The 17,869-nt window shown below is 37.5% G+C and overlaps 1 protein-coding gene across 1 annotated transcript in view; it reads right to left on the reverse strand.

The window, feature by feature from the left end:
- LOC408725 (protein sickie) overlaps window positions 1-17,869 on the reverse strand; it is a 130,335-nt gene that overhangs the window by 33,068 nt on the left and 79,398 nt on the right. Inside the window, exons 9-15 of the mRNA XM_026439652.1 lie at window positions 17,110-17,383; window positions 7,435-7,776; window positions 6,260-6,490; window positions 5,755-6,172; window positions 5,521-5,662; window positions 5,149-5,175; window positions 3,446-3,881 (exon numbers count right to left, since the gene is read on the reverse strand). Coding sequence (XP_026295437.1) covers window positions 3,446-3,881; window positions 5,149-5,175; window positions 5,521-5,662; window positions 5,755-6,172; window positions 6,260-6,490; window positions 7,435-7,776; window positions 17,110-17,383 — 1,870 coding nt within the window. The remainder of the gene's footprint in view (window positions 1-3,445; window positions 3,882-5,148; window positions 5,176-5,520; window positions 5,663-5,754; window positions 6,173-6,259; window positions 6,491-7,434; window positions 7,777-17,109; window positions 17,384-17,869) is intronic.

The following is a 17,869-nucleotide window of genomic DNA, read 5'->3' on the forward strand; positions in this document are numbered from 1 at the left end:
TTCTTTCGAACGAATTTTGCGATCGTCGCGCCACACATCTCAACGCGTTTAACCTCAAATTTTAGTATTCATTTTTCATCAGTATATTAACGATATATTAGCCGTGCAAATATACTCGATTTAATACGACTTTCTCAGAAAAGGAAGTAGAGCGTAATTTTGGCAATAGGCTCGACACTGATAATCCTATATAATTGTGTATATACGCGGGAACGAAATTGGCATCGTTTCGTTCGAGGGACGAGAAGGAAAGAGAGAGAGAGAGAAAGACAGAGACAGAAAGGTAAGAAGCAGAGGGAAGGAAAGCGAAGGGAGGTCAAAAGAAACGGTTACAAAGACGGGCGCGCGGGTTCGAGGCGGCTAGTTAATGCCGGACATTAAAAGGAGAGACAAAAGACAAAACAACGGCACGAGTTTTAATAAGGCGGAGTACGGGATTGGCTGGCCAGTTGGCTTCAATCAAGATCCCCGGGATCTTCTTCTCCGCGCCTTCTACATGGGGCCTTTGCCCAATACATACACTCCCATCTACATGCGAGCCGACGAATTAAACGTCTCCAACCAACGTTATGAATTATCATTACCGTCCTCCTTGCACTTTCTCGCTTTTGTTCTCTCTCGAAAAAAAAAATCCAACTTCGCCAATCACGGCCCAATTTTTTATCATTGAACAAAATCAACGGTACTTTACTCGAACGACACTCGAATGTTACACAAATTAAATTCATTCTTACGAATCTCGCGTAAAACAATTCCGATCGAAATTCTTCCGAACGAATTTCGCGATCGTCGCGCCACACATCTCGACGCGTTTAACCTCAAATTTTTCGGGTTTCGAAAAATGAAATGGATACTCTGTCATCGATCGAATAAATTCTCCTTTTCCTCGTTCCTCCATCCACCTCGAGAGAAGGAGTCGGGATTCGAACGAACGGTTTCGCGAATCGCAGCTTCGCACCAACGTCGAACGTTCAAACGGCTAACCTCCCGTCCCGCAACGAGTAACGTTTTCCTTTCGCGGCGATTTATCGCCCGTTTCCTATTGCAGGATCGAGGACAATGCGCGCGCACTCTCCTTTTATAAATCGTTAATCACGCTTTTCACCCATCGAATACGTGCGTTCACCAATCGATTCGTTCGTTCATCAAGATAATCGTTATTCAACGTAGCCAGGCGACGACGTTTCGACCGAGACGACACCGATCGGTTCGTCTAATAATTCTTCGCCGGCCTATTTCGTCCCCTTCGAAAGAAAGAAAGAAAGAAAGAAACGGGTTCGAGTTTGGAGGTAGGGCAACAGAGCACGAGGAAAAGAAGAAATCCGGGCTGTTCTGACGGGAAGAAAAACATCGATAAAAGCCGGGCTGGTAAACACTAGTGTCAGAAGAGCTCGGAGGATCCGGGCCAGACCCATTGGCGTAGAGCGCGTCTTTTTTTTCTTTTTACAGCCTTCGATCGATTTTCCTCGTATCGCTTCTCGCTTGGTAAACGACGACGACAAACTTCTTTCGTCTCCGCCCCCCCTCACCCTAGAGAGCCATAAAATTCAAACGATAAAAGTTTCGATCCGTTTTTCCTTCTTTTCGTCACTCCAACGAACGTTTCAAGAAAATTTTTTACGCAGTTTTTTTTTTATTTCGAAAATTGAATCGATAAGTAATAATTTTATGGAAAAAGTCGATGATATATCTGAAAATGGTCGAGTAAATCAAATCGATTTTGCAATAATTGAGTGATTCCAGCTATCACAGATAGACAAGTGGAAAGATAAAAATCTCGAAGGGGAGAAATTAGGAGATCGTAAATTTCTCGATCGGAGGAAAGCGATTAATAATTATCCTCTCGACAATGGTAACAATTAGAGTTTACGACTTCCTGCGCCATTGGAAGGTTCCTTACGGATTAACGGAACTCCCACGCGGTCTGTACACGATGTCTTTCACGAGGCAAGTTCACCAAGTCGAAGCGAGTTCCACGCACGGGCTGCAAAAGCACGCCCCCTGGCTGCCAATAGCTTGTCAATGGAATAGCAATAAACCGTGCATAAGAACGCTCATTACGCTCGACGCGTGGCGCCACTTCACCGTCTCAACAACCAATCCGATTTCTCGGTCTCGGTTCAACTTGTTCGAAAAACCATTCCATTCGTCAAATAATAACGCGATCGATTCTTTTCCTTCCCTTCCTTCATTTTATTCCAAATAGTTTAATTTTAAAATTTTGGGAATTATCGATATTTATTTAATAAATTTTTTTGAAATTTTAGACAAATTTAACTAAAATATTATAATGATTTTACATAACTTTAATTTACAAAATTAATGTTTTAAACTATTTAGCTTTTTGATTAGGATTTATTAAATTATTATTTTTTATGTTTTTATGATACTATAATGTAAATTTTTCGGGTTTTTTAATTTTAATAAAATTTTTAGTAATTATCGTATTATTTTATATTATCGAATATGAAATTAATAGGTGATTATTTTTAATTTTTTTTAGTATTTTCCGTACGTGAATTAGTTTTAGGTTCGTCATTATTGGTTAGAATAAATTATGAACTTGGAATTATGAAATTAAGAGTTATAGATTTAATTTTATTAATTAATATTATTTATAAATAAAACAAAAGAAATAATTTAAATTTAATTCTTGGAAATTTAATTACAGTTATTTTATCGATAAATTTATTCAATTTAAATCGAACTGATCGAATCAATATTTTTTCTAATTTAAGATTTAATTGTTATTCGTACGAAGTTAATTATATTAACATTACGAATTTTTGGGTTAATTTTTATTTCGTTAAATGACAACAGATCAAAGTTGTTGATGTTTCTTTTTTTTTTTTTTTTTATTTTTATTTTCGCGAGAGAACGAAGAGAAACATTGCCGGGTGAAAATAATCTCGCTTGGGGGGAGGAGGGGAGAAGAGAGGTCAGAAGTGAGAAAAAATATATACGGCGAAATTATAGCGTAAATAGAGAACGGTATATAAAACAAGGCCGTAAAATGATATACAGCTCTTGGAAGAGAGAGAGAGAGAGAGAGAGAGAGAGAGAGAGAGAGAGATGGAAATCCACACACACACACACACGCACGCACGCACGCACGCACGCACGCACGCACGCACGCACGCACGCACACACCACACACACACACACACACACACACACACACACACACACACACACACACACACACACACACACACACACACACACACCACACACACACACACACACCAACCACCCACACACACACACACACACACACACACACACACACACACACAGAGAGAGAGAGAGAGAGAGAGAGAGAGAGAGAGAGAGAGAGAGAGAGAGAGAGAGAGAGAGAGAGAGAGAGAGAGAGAGAGAGAGAGAGAGAGAGAGAGAGAGAGAGAGAGAGAGAGAGAGAGAAGAGAGAGAGAGAGAGAGAGAGAGAGAGAGAGAGAGAGAGAGAGAGAGAGAGAGAGAGAGAGAGAGAGAGTTTGGAGAGATTTCTCGACGGTGGATCGATTCGAAAGAATTTTATCTTTTTATTTTTTCCCTTATTTGGAAGGAACGAACGTTTAAGAAGAAATAAAGAAAGAAAGAAAGAAAGGAAGGGATTATCTATTTGAAACGGAAACTTACTATCATCATCCTTGTGCACGTGTTGGTAAAGATTGGGCGGTTGGCGAGAAGTGTGCGTGGGCGTCGGAGAGGTCGGTTGAGACCAGTGTTGGCCGGTACACCCGGTAGATCCTACGGGAACACTGTAATACGGTTCAACGCCTACGCTCATCCCTATCCCGACTCCGACTTCCTCGCCGACGGAGGATGAGGCACCACTTCCTCTAACTAACATTGACGGATACATTTTTTCACTTTTCGTGGATCTGCGAAAACAGAGGTTTAACCATCTGAATCGCTGCTGGAACGATCAGCTAGCTAACTTACTTATTGTACTATGATACTATGACAAATGTCTCCGAAGATGGGCAAAAAGTTCCGCAAAGTTCGATTCGAGTCGGGCAAATATGATTAAATTGGGAACGATTGATATATTCGATCGAACGATATCGTTTCGAAACGACTTTGAACTATTTGTATCTTCGAAGAGTTAAAAAGCACGCGTCAAGGTGTCTGATATTTCGAATGTTTAAAAAAAAACGTTCTTTTAGTAGATCTTGTTGTTCGCGATTTTGTTCTTGTCTTTTTATATAAAAAAAAAAAAGAAAGTGTTTGCATCGTTTGTCACGCGTACATTACGTCCGAGTATATCTCTTTTTAAACGATAGAAAGCAATGATATATGTGTATATATTTCCTTATTGTTATTACGCTCGAATTGTATTCAGAAATAGGATCGACTCGGTCGGTATGGATGGAGAAAGATATTTCTGAATACAATTGCGTGTACGGATGTACGCGTGTGCTCCTCGCGAGAGGAAATTCTTTTAGATGCGAAGAAATCGTCGCAAGTCGAGTTTAATCGAACTCGAAACATTTCGAGTGGATCGATCGATTCGAGAGTTCTTCGCATCCGAGAGTACGTCGTCAGTTTACTTTGGACGTTTGATTGCGAACGCGTGCGACCGAACGAACGTATAACGTAGTTAATTTATTCCGATCGAAAGATAAATTCTTCCTTTTCTCATCCTCCTTTCGATATACATTCGTTCGATCGAGGAACGATACGACGTAAGGAAACGAATCGAAAAGGCTCGTCGCTTTTACGAGAAGAGCAAAAAAAAAAAAAAAGAATCGAATTCGTTCCCTTTCGTCGTTACGTTACGTTAGCGCAAAATTTAATTAAACAAGCTTTGACATGCATTTGAGCAAGAAGCGTAGAACGATCACAAAACACTTACACATATATAAATAAAATGAAATTGATTTAACCAAATAAATTATAATCGTAAATCTATCGAATTGAACGGTACAAATATATAAAGAACTCGTGTAAATGCACATGGACGCGTATGTGTGTGTCTCTCTGTATGTATGTATGTATGTGTGTGTTTTGTTTCAGTGCGCATAATATAAATCGTCACTCGTGTGTACGTGTGGGGTCGTAATAACCCCCAGAAGGTTTCGTTCTTTCAATACTTATGCATGGAAAACAGGCTCGACGAATTCTGTGTATTCTAGATTTTCGCACTACCTTGGGAATGTCCTGTCCCGCAGATGGCTAAAACGGTATCAAATGATCTGCGTTATTTATTACCGTAAACGGGCGACACCTGTTGTGGTTGTGGTTAATATTATTAAAAAGAAAAAAAAAAAAAAAAAAAAAAAAAAAAGAATGGGGAGAGGAGGGAGGGGAAAAAAAAAAAGCTGAAAAACTGATCGTTTTCAAGAGATGCGGTGAAAAATTTTGCATCCTCTAAAATCATGCATCTAATACATATGGATAATATATGCAAATGATTTCTAAAAATTTGACATTATTATTATCATTGTTATTATTATTAAAAAAGATCTGTGTGAAAAGTGATGAGACCGTTATATCAACCACATTCGATTACATTATTACCTTATGGAATTGCTTCTGTTGAGCCGCGGCGGGGCTGGGGATCCCGTCGAGTCTCTTTGATGTATCAACAAACGAGCATGCGTCAAACTTGCCCGATGCGAGCCCAACGACTCTACGCTGTCCGCTTCGCACAATCCCATTCCTGTATCCGAATCGAAGGAAAACGGAATACACGATAAATTAAATTCACTCGAACGAACTCTGTTTATAGAAAAACTTTTTGAGAAAATTCACCTTGAGAACGACCGCTGGGCGTGTACGTGTTGCTGTGTCTCATCCAAGACGTTGTGTACGGGCTGTTGGGAGTGTAATATCCTTGGAGATCAGGGGCCGCGTAATTACTGCACGTGTCGCTTAGACTTCCATCAGACGGTTTGAGCACCCGTGGCGAAAAAGAGGTGGCGGTAGGCCCCGCGCCCGACCCTCCCCGCTCGCGGTGATGCGCAGACGCGAACAACGCTGTGAATTCAGGGCTTCCAGGCTTGGGCAGACTCTGCGAGCCGAGCATAAGCCGATCGCGCACCGATTGGGACAGTTGGCTGGCGCTCGGCCCGGTGAGGCTGTAGCTCTTGTAATGGTGGCCCTGGTTAGGCGTCGAGGAATTGGCTTGAAGCTCCGTGGTACACGTTTGCGTGCCGCCCGATACTTTGACCTGCGAGAGATGGAAAACAGATTCAACGCGCGTTTCGATTAAATTCTCGTCGTAAGATACGTAATTTGTAATTTCGATGGCGCGTACCTTGGTCCTTGGAACAGCGCTGACTTGGGCGGTTCTCGTCGAATCCTTGCCACCATTTTGAACACCGTTTGGACTCGGGCTCGTGCCTGCGCTGTGCCTCTTCACGTAACCGAAACTTTGTGGCACGCCCCTCACTTTCCCGCTGCCGCCGCTGGTCGACGTTCCCGATGAAACTTTCTGCGGTTTTTCGCCGTTCGCATATTCAGCCATGGCCTGTTTCCGATGTTTGTCCTGGGGAACGAGAAAAATTCCCTCTGATTATATATCCTCTTCAAAAAAATATATTTGGAAACCGACGTAAATTTCAGTGTGCACTCGAAACTAGAGAATTCAAAGATGCGTGCGAATGAACCCGGTATTCGAAAAATCGATACGAGCGGAGCGGATTGGAGTTGGATGTTAACGCGAGTAATTGAAAAAGTAACTAGTTAAAGAATAAAGTTCGACTAATAAATTTTCGTCATTACTGCTGGACAAATTTGATGCAACTAATTATCATTTGACGATTATTGAAGATATTCGAGGCAAATTCCTTTTTAATAGGTTATGACGAACATCGCTTGTTAATTTTCACTCAAACTTTTTCCTACTCGACAAAGATAATTATCCATAATCAGTGAAAAAGCAACTTTAAGTGATTGGTGATTAAAGTGCTCGAAGTGTTTGAAAGTTTTACAGATTTAATACAATTATCATTTGACGATATTCGAGCAAGCAAATCCCTTTTTAATAGATTATTACGAACATCTTACTAATTTTCATGAAACTTTTTCCTACAAGGATAATTATCCGTAATGAAAAAGCAACTAATTAGTAGTTGAAAATAAATTTACTTCAAATAATTCACTTATTAAATTTACGAATCGAAGTAAGTTTATCAAACTTATTAAATTTTCCCCATCACTTGGACAGATTTAATAAAATTATCATTTGATGACATTCGAGGCAAATCCCTTTTGAATAAATTACCACGCTTATTAATTTCCACGAAACTTTCTCCTACAAAGATAATTATCCGTAATGAAAAAGCGACTGATTAATAATTAAAAATAAAGTTATTTCAAATAACTGACTTGTTAAAATTCTCTTCGAATTTACTCGTTCGAAAGTGCAATCGTTACGAATCGAAGTAAATTTATTCGACATATTAAATTTTCCCGATGTGAAATGTTTACCTGAGATCGCCTGGAGGGACTAGGACTCGGAGGGGCCCCCTCCTTGTCTCTCTCCCGATCCCTCGCGGCTCCAGCCTCGATATATTTTTTCCATTGCTGGCTGTTCGAGCTGCTGTTCGCCGCCGAGCTGCTGCTGTTCAAACCCGGTTGCTGCTGATGCTTGAACGCCGAGTTGTCCGTCTGCTGAGAGCTATCCGACTTCTTCACGTGCGGGTGATGCCCGCTTCCGGGATGCCTCGAGCTCACCACGCGGTACACCAGGTTGCTGCCCTGCTGCGCGCCTTGGGGGGTGGCCGAATTACCGCCACCCCCCACGATCACGCCTCCACCCCCCGGCACCCTCTGTTTCACAAAAATAATTTTTTTTTTATTTTTCTTTTTTCCTTGGCCTTTCTCGAAGCCAACTCGATCGTCGGAATTTTTTTAATTATTGTGATATAAGTGATTTTTCAATGATTTTTTAATTTTTATTATTGGAAGTGATTTTTCAACGATTTTTCAATTTTTAATTATTGGAAATGATTTTTCAACGATTTTTCAATTTTTAATTATTGGAAACGATTTTTCAATCTTTAATTATTGGAAATGATTTTTCAATGATTTTTCAATCTTTAATTATTGGAAGTGATTTTTTAACGATTTTTATTATTGGAAATGATTTTTCAATGATTTTTCAATTTTTATTATTGGAAGTGATTTTTCAACGATTTTTCAATTTTTAATTATTGGAAATGATTTTTCAATGATTTTTCATTTTTTAATTATTGGAAATGATTTTTCAATGATTTTTCAATCTTTAATTATTGGAAGTGATTTTTTAACGATTTTTATCATTAGAAATAATTTTTCAATGATCTTTAATTATTGAAAATGATTTTTCAACGATTTTTCAATTTTTAATTATTGGAAATGATTTTTCAATCTTTAATTATTGGAAATGATTTTTCAACGATTTTTCAATTTTTAATTATTGGAAGTGATTTTTCAATGATTTTTCAGTTTTTATTATTGGAAATGATTTTTCAACGATTTTTCAATTTTTAATTATTGGAAATGATTTTTCAACGATTTTTCAATTTTTAATTATTGGAAATGATTTTTCAATGATTTTTCAATCTTTAATTATTGAAAATGATTTTTCAACGATTTTTCAGTTTTTATTATTGGAAATGATTTTTCAACGATTTTTCAATTTTTAATTATTGGAAGTGATTTTTCAATGATTTTTCAATTTTTAATTATTGGAAGTGAGTTTTCAACGATTTTTCAATTTTTAATTATTGGAAATGATTTTTCAACGATTTTTCAATTTTTAATTATTAGAAGTGATTTTTCAATGATTTTTCAGTTTTTATTATTGGAAATGATTTTTCAACGATTTTTCAATTTTTAATTATTGGAAATGATTTTTCAATGATTTTTCAATCTTTAATTATTGGAAATGATTTTTCAACGATTTTTCAATTTTTAATTATTGGAAGTGATTTTTCAATGATTTTTTAATCTTTAATTATTGGAAATGATTTTTCAACGATTTTTCATTTTTTAATTATGGGAAGTGATTTTTTAACGATTTTTATTATTGGAAATAATTTTTCAATGATTTTTCAGTTTTTATTATTGGAAGTGATCTTTCAATGATTTTTTAATTTTTATTATTGGAAATGATTTTTCAACGATTTTTCAATCTTTAATTATTGGAAGTGATTTTTCAACGATTTTTCAATCTTTAATTATTGAAAGCGATTTTTCAATTTTTTTCAGGCCTAGCTTCTTCCATTTTAGATATTTTAGATAGCGAGAAGTAATTTTGAAGAGGATCATTCGTTTCTATATGAATTGTTTCTATCCTCATCACTTTAGAGAAGAAGAGTTCGAGTGTTTGTCGAGTAGAGTGGTACAATGTTGAAATTTCGTTGCCCTAAAATTCGTTCCAATATCGGAAAGAAAAAGTGGAAGAGAATACGTCTCGACGAGCAGACGACAATTTTTCGTCCAAATTGACTCCTGGCCAATTTCAGCTTTGCACGGAATGTTAATCTTTTCGAAGAATAAATACAATTCTCGAATTCTATTCGTATTGAGAAATTTCTATGAGATTCGATTTCTCGAATTCCGCTGTTTCGAGACGACGAAATTACTTTCCGAACGAGCCAATGATTATCCTCGATACGATCGATGGGAAGATAAAGGAAAAAAAATCTATTTTTCTCCCGAAACATTTCCTTATAAATAAAACGTAAATCTTGAATTCTATCCATATAATGCATCGAATAGAGTTCGAGGAATTGGAATTTTAATTTTAGTTGATCGAATTTCAATGTTTCGAGACGACGAAATTACTTTCCGAACCTTCCCAATAATTATCCTCGATACGATGGATGAAAAGAAGAAGGAGATATCTGTCTTTCTCTTAAAGATGGTAATCTGAAGAAATTCGAATTTTAATTTTCGAGATGAAATATCACGTTAATCTTACGCTCTAATTAATTTTTTTAACAAGCCATTTTCGTATATATCACTCTCGCAACAATAAATTCCATCGCACGCCGCGCGACGTATCTTTCGAAACGCGTACGGAAGGAATCGCTGGCAAGTAGTCGAAGTAAGCGGGTGGCGCGGCGGCAGCGTATGAACGTATTAACGAGCGAGCCTTCTTTAACGAGATATCGGTAAAGTCGGTGCAATTGAACCCTCGCGACCTGGGTCAAGGACTTCCGGTAAAGTTGATTCCTCTATTATCGATCCTAGTTCGCTCGGAGGAACGAACCCCATTCGTCTCGACGATTCACGATTCAGAAACGGGCGCCGTCACGGCGCCCTCCTCTCTCCAAGTAGTGTAAACACGACTTTCATCCGTCTCGCTCGAATTTCCGACCGACGAATATATATACTCTCCCCTTTCAATCATTCGATAATCGAAAATTATTAAACCGCTTTGAAAGTCAATCCAATGGACGGATGGAAATTCTTTTTCCAAATTTTACACCGAGTTTTTATTATCTTTTATCCTCGAACGAATCTTTAAAATCGTTTCAGAATCATCCAATTCGAAGCAAACAAAGAAAGTATAATAAAGAGACTCGTTTCGATCTCGTTTCCTTCCTTCTTTCTTTCTTTCTCTCTCTTTCTCTGTTCACGCAACGTTACACCATTGTATGCCAAGTGAGTCACGAGGAGAGGGGAGGGAAGGAGAGGTGTGTGTGTGTGTGGAAACGCTAGCTCAGGTTTTTTTTTTATTACCTAGATCGTAAACGGAGTCGGAGAAGGGCACGACAAAAGATCCCCCGTGGGTCAAATCGCGGTTTTTTCTCTCTCACGCTGAAAGCGTGTCGACGACTCGAGAGATCGAAATCGAGATCGAGGCGCGACTCGAAGCCAATTTTTCGAGCTTGCATCACCGTGGAAAGGAAACGATAGGGGAGGGGAAGGGGGGGAGGGGATAAATATTTCGGCCAGTTATTTTATGTATCGAAAATTCGAACGAACACGAGGTATCTTTTATTGATAATACGAAACGAGTTAAATGAATTTTTCTTTTTTTTGAATTTTTTTATTCTTTTTTTTCTTCCTTCAGTTTCTGTTTTTATTTTCAGAATAAATTCTTTTTTTTTAACGCGATAAATGTTATCGTATCGAGAATTCGGATTCGAATAAAACGAAAATTATAAAACTGTTTATAATATTTTTCTTTTTCGATAAATTTTTCCAATTTTTTTTTCCCCTCAGTTTTTCAGAAATTCTCATCGTGTCCTTTTTTAAAATGTTTTTTAAATCGTATCGAGAATTTGGATGCGGTCGAATGATTCGAATAAAACGAAAATTATAAAACGAGAAATTTTTTTCGATAAATTTTTCCAATTCTTTCATTTTTTAAAAATTCTCATCGTGTCTTTTTTTTAAATGTTATCGTATCGAGACTTTATGCGACTTTTTTCGATGCCATTCGAGAACGAAAATATTTTTTTCCAATTCTTTCTTCTCCTCAATTTTCAAAAATCGTATCCTTTTTTAAAATTATCGTATCGAATTCGGAAAAATTAGAAAACTGTTTATAATATTTTTCTTTTTCGATAAATTTTTTCAATTTTTTTCTCTCCCTCAGTTTTTCAGAAATCCTCATCATCGTGTCTTTTTTTTTTAAATATTATCGTATCGTTTCGAGTAAAACGAAAATTATAAAACGAAAAATTTTTTTCGATAAATTTTTCCAATTCTTTCATTTTTTAAAAATTCTCATCGTGTCCTTTTTTTAAATGTTATCAAGAAAATTTTCGGAAAAATTGTAAAATTGTTTATAATATTTTTCTTTTTCAATAAATTTTTCCAATTTTTTTTTCCCTTAATTTTTCAGAAATCCTCATTGTATCTTTTTTTTTAAATGTTATCATATCGAGACTTCGAATAAAACGAAAATTATAAAACGAGAAATTTTTTTCGATAAATTTTTCCAATTCTTTCAATTTTTAAAAATCCTCATCGTGTCTTTTTTTTAAATGTTATCGTATCGAAACTTTGAATATTATAAAACGAGAAATTTTTTTCAATAAATTTTTCCAATTCTTTCAATTTTTAAAAATCCTCATCGTGTTTTTTCTTTAAATGTTATCGTATCGAGACTTCGAATAAAACGAAAATTATAAAACGAGAAATTTTTTTCGATAAATTTTTCTAATTTTTCTAATTAAATATTCTTTCAATTTTTAAAAATCCTTATCGTGTTCTTTTTTTAAATGTTATCGTATCAAAAAAATTATAAAACTGTTTATAATATTTTTCTTTTTCGATAAATTTTTCCAATTTTTTTTTTCTCCCTCATTTTTTCAGAAATCCTTATCGTGTCTTTTTTTTAAATGTTATCATATCGAGAATTTGGATGCAATTGAATGATTCGAATAAAACGAAATTTATAAAATGAGAAATTTTTTTCGATATGAGAGAAATTTTTCCAATTCTTTCAATTTTCAGAAATTTTCATGTTTTTTAAAATTTTTTTAAATGTTATCGATCGAGACTGGATGCGATTTGAATAAAACGAAAACATTTTTTTCCAATTCTTTCTCCCTCTCAATTTTCAAAAATCGTGTCCTTTTTTTAAATATTATCGAGAGTTTAGATTCGAATAAAATATTTTTTTCGACAAATTTTTCCAATTTTTTCTCCCACTCAGTTTTTAAAAATCCTCATCGTATCTTTTTTTTAAATATATCGTATCGAAACTTCAGATTCGAATAAAACAAAAACATTTTTTTCCAATTCTTTCTCCCCCTTAATTTTCAAAAATCGCGTTCTTTTTTTTCGTATCGAGAGTTCGAATTCGAATAAAACATTTTTTTCGATAAATTTTTCCAATTTCTCTTTCGACGCAAACAAACTTACCATTTATTTAAATTCTCCGACTTATCGATACGGATAATTCCTGATATTTTCACTTTTCGCCACTTATATTTGAATCATTATCCTCAACGGCAATCGAACGGATTATCGCGATCAACGATACAATTCGATATATAATTCGATATATAATTCGTTCCATCTATTGGAGGAAAAAAAAAAAAAGACGACTACGTTCCGAGCTACGTACACGTGTGTTCAAACGCGAGTTTTCAAAGGATCGATAAGGGCGAGATACCTGTGTGAGCATCGAATGCGTCATTGCACGGGATAATTAAGGGATAGCCCTCGAGCAGAACCACCCTTGTTACCACCCTCGTCCGACCACCAGCGCGATTTAACCTATAGGGGTTGCCCGTTTGTTTCTCCATGTATATGTATATGATGTTCGAGTTACACGAATCGTTTCGAAATTTCACGCGTTTCGAAACTCGACGACATCGGGCCACGGTCGGTAATGATTTTTCGAACGAAGAAGAAGAAGAAGAGAGACCGAAAACAATCCTTTTCGCGCACCGAGGGACTCTTTTTTTTGCCGGGAGATAAGAAAAACCGGGACCGAAGGCACGCAAAAATTCATTTATAACGATACGTGGAAGAACGCGCCACGTCTGGAGAAGCGGGCTGGACGCGGAGGGGAGGTCGAGAACCGGCACCGTCGCGCCACATTTTGCACTTTCCTTCGATCCGAACGAACGTTTTCACGAGTTACCGGGCGAACGTTAACTGGCGAGTGGCGAGGGTCGACGATCCATTGCCCACCGACTTCCCTCTCCTCCCCCCCCCCCACTTTACGCCACATACGATACATACCGCTTACTAACGCACGGCCGCTAACCGAATACTCTCCCACCGGTTCTACAGGCCGCCGCAAAAAGTATCGTATCGACGAATCCGTTTCAATCCCCCCCCCCTTCGATTCCGGCGAATACGAATCCTTCTTATTGTTCGAAAATCTATCCCTCAACTGTTTCTCCGGTAGCGACTCGAGACGACTTTAAGAGCGTCTCACTTATTGCCGCCTCTCGAGAGGTCGATAAATACGTTTTCGAGGTTATCAAAGGAGGATTGGTTTGTATATTGATTTTTAAAAAAAAAGGGAGAAAGAATTGGAACGAGGCGACATTTACGCTCGAAAGGAGAGGAATAAGATTGTTTCGGGGAGTGATAAGATGGCATGCAAGCCACACCCCATCGCCTCCCCCTTCTCGTTTCATCCGGGGAAGATAAAAGCGAGAGGGAAGCGGAAAAAGGAACGTTGGAAACTGATTACGTTTCAGAGATTTTCGACCGGAGGAAAGGAAAGTCGAGGATTATCCTTGGCGAGGATTATCGCCTGTGGGGGGAAGAGCTAACTTTTCGGAGGGAGAGGATATATATTATACTTATCGTATCGTAACAACTCTTCTTTAACTCGATTCACCACGTTACGATCGAAGATTAAAAAATATATTAATTTTCTTTTTTTCCCCGTATCTGTTGCTATTATATTTCATTTATGACGTAATTCGATCGAATTTCCAGTCTATTACGTACGGATTACAAGCGTATGTGAATAAATCGTTTTTATCGATGACGAATCAGTGATTGATGCCCGACGAATGCACGAAAACCGATAATGAATTATCGGCCGGATAATCTGTTTGAAGCCAGAACATTTTCCGAGTTTCGATGAAAATTAGCGCTCGTTAAGCAGCAATCAGTAGTTAGGATAACGAGCAGTTTTTATATTTACTCTTAATCATTATATTCCTGTACAGATACCTCGAATAAGATAAACCAGATACACGCAGACCGAACGAAAGTATTCGTACAGCAAGATTCGAATAATCGCGAAAAAAAGAAAAAAAAGGAATGCACGGCCTTTATTCGTCTCGTATTCGATTGAACGCGAGATAAAGAGAAAGAGGATCTCGTCACGAATTTGTATCAAAAGAGACGAACGAGAAATTTAAAATTTAAATTCTAAGTCTAAAGATAGGAGAGATAAACGAAGGGAAATGCATGGAAATTTTGTTCGGCTCCGTCAACCTACGTTAAAGAACGTCAATGCGTGGAAAAGAAACGAAAATAGCTCTCCTAATTAATCGAATCGCGTCGAAGATGGATGGACGATCGGTCGACCATCTATCGGTGATAAATAGAAGCAGAAAGTGAAAATGGCTCGAAAAAGAGTTTTGTTCGCGGTGACTGTTGCCTGCGAACGATAAAGAGAGAGAGAGAGAGAGCGAAAGGGCAAAGGAAGGACGGACGAGAGAAAGAGAACGGTTATTATTTTACCAGATATCGATTCCATTCGACGACCTGCCGTGACCCGGCTGCATAACTCATAGCGACGCGTGCACTAATCCTTCTCTTTCTTTTCAATCCATGCAAAATCGTTCCTTTTTGTTTCACGCGAGCACCGTGTATCGGCTTCGCACTCTAAACATTCGATAAATCCTTCATCTTGAGAGAGAATACGGACGACGTACGTTCAAAAATTAATCGGTAACGTAACATTTATTAACGTCAAACGTTTCGAAAAATTTATAAAAGAGACGAAGGAAAATGACAAACATTGAAAAAAATATATCGAAAAGGGATATGAGAAGAGACTTTTAAGAACTTTTTATATCCTTTGTTCCATATTCGATATACGACAAAAGTTATCGGTCCAGCGAACCTCTTTATTCGTTGCACGCGCGTACGCGAGACATTCTAAACTTCCAACGACATAGGGCGCTGCGCGCGGAGAAAAAGGGAAGCCACCGTGAATGGAGCTATTAGGAAAAAAGCGGGTCAGATGCGAGTGCCGCGACATGCACGGTGTTACAGCGAACCGCGATACACCGTTAAGAGGAGGCATAACAAAAGACGAGAAAATAAACACGAGTCGAATTGGAAAGAAGATAGAAAGGAGAACCGATCGGTCAATAGAAAAAAAAAAAAGAAATCGAAAGAATAGGTCGAAAATTTGAAAGGACACGGATCATCTATAGAAAATTGCTCCTCGAAAAGATATTGTTGATTCGCTCGGTACGCATGCGCGTTACGCGTCTAACCTTCGAGTGGAAGTATGCGTTACTTTTCGTAACGTAGTTTATCTCGCGACAATATGGAAATATCTTATATGTATGTTTATATATATATATGTTTTTCTCTAGTTTTATATATTATTATCCGTCTACCGATAAATATAAAATTTCATCATGGAAGAAACGAGCACGATATATAAATAAATATTAAAGTGGAAACGAAAGTATCGTTTTGTAACAAGTTTGCGACGAGCATTGGCAACGAGTTTCGACTTTGATTCGATTTGAATCGTTGAAGCCGCCCCCTCGACCCACCTTTTAATTCAATTTTCGCGATAAGTCGATTTCCTATGGATCGTGCGTGGAACATTTAAAATGAACCACCTAGTAGTGGTTAGTACGACAGCTGCACGACGCAACAGCTGACGCACACACGTATGGAGAGGCGAAACGCTTAGTAATTTCATTGTTTGCGCCTCGACTCGCATCCGGGCTTATGCGTGTTTTGACGAGACCGCGCATTGAATAATTAGGCAACGGAACGTAATGCGTCTCGAATAATTATTACGTCGAGTAGCCGTTGCATCATCCGCTATTCGGTTCGCGATTAAATTGTCCCGATGATTTGTAGAATGCACCGAACGAACGACTCGACTACTCTTCCATATTTATCTCACCGTAAACGTCATCCGTCGTTATTATATATAGAAATTTTGCGTATACAACTCGACGTATAATCGATTCCAATCGATCGAAATATACATATACGTATATATATACGGAACACGATTCTCAACTTGTTTCGAGTGTCGTAATTCGTAATTTAAGCTTAATCGGCACCCGATGTTTCCATCAACTCGATGTCAACCGACTGATAAAACCTTAATTGACGCGTATCCTGTTTATATCGTTGCCCGTTTAACGAAACACGCGATTGGCGGATTACTTCGATCGGAAATGATGGGGCGCGCGAACAAAGGGAGGAAAGCAAGCTCGCGTAAGCTGTTACCCGGTGAGTTTAAGTGCTCTCTCTAGCATCGTCTCGCCGAAATAGAATCATCCACCGTTCGAACGGAAACGGTTCTTTGCTCGAAAAATTCGAATAAACGTCAAATACGTTCGAATTAAAAATTATACACGTATATATACATAAAACAAAATCTCAACAAAATTTCCATTCGTTAACCTCTGTTATCCCGATTTATTATATTTCTTGGTGGTATTTATAAAGGAGATGAATATCGATTCGGCAAAGTTCGCTGACCTTGTGATGAGAGGAATGGCCTGTGTGATTGGCGGAGGTGTGATTTCCGGCGGGAATAGATGCCAGGTCCTCGATGGTTAACTCGGCTAAGGCGTCGTTGCCGCCGCTGCACCCGCCCAGCAAGCCGGCCGCGATCACACCGCCGTTCCCTGGACTGCTCCCGATGCAACCTCCATCCGACCTTACGACGTTCGCCGAGGGCCTCTTCTGCACCCTCCTCGAGGTCACCAGTTCCTTCACCCCTGACAACTCTCGCCTCGAACCGCCCACGTATCTAAAAAAAGCACACGCGGATTCTCCTCAATATTTTTTTTTTCCCCTTTTTCTTTAATAAAAATATAATATCGCGTTCGATATCTCTCTCTTACTCTCTCGATTATATATATATAATATATATTATTATATATTATTATATATATATATATATATTTATATTATTTTATTATACATATCGAAATTTATATATTATATATATATATTTATATTATTTTATTATATATATCGAAAATTATATATTATATATATATATTTATATTATTTTATTATATATATCGAAAATTATATATTATATATATATACTCTCGATTAAATATATTCTTTTCAAAAGAAGAGATTTGTAAAGAGAAAGAGAGAGGTATCTATTACTTGACTATATATATATATATATATATAGTGGAATATATGTATAAAAGGTCGGACGATGCAGGATAATGGGAGCGCGGTGGTGATATTTTTTTTTGCAAGAAATCCCTGGCAGAAA

The sequence above is a fragment of the Apis mellifera genome, linkage group LG3, assembly GCF_003254395.2.
Source record: "Apis mellifera strain DH4 linkage group LG3, Amel_HAv3.1, whole genome shotgun sequence".
In the NCBI taxonomy this organism is placed as follows: Eukaryota; Metazoa; Arthropoda; class Insecta; order Hymenoptera; family Apidae; genus Apis; species Apis mellifera.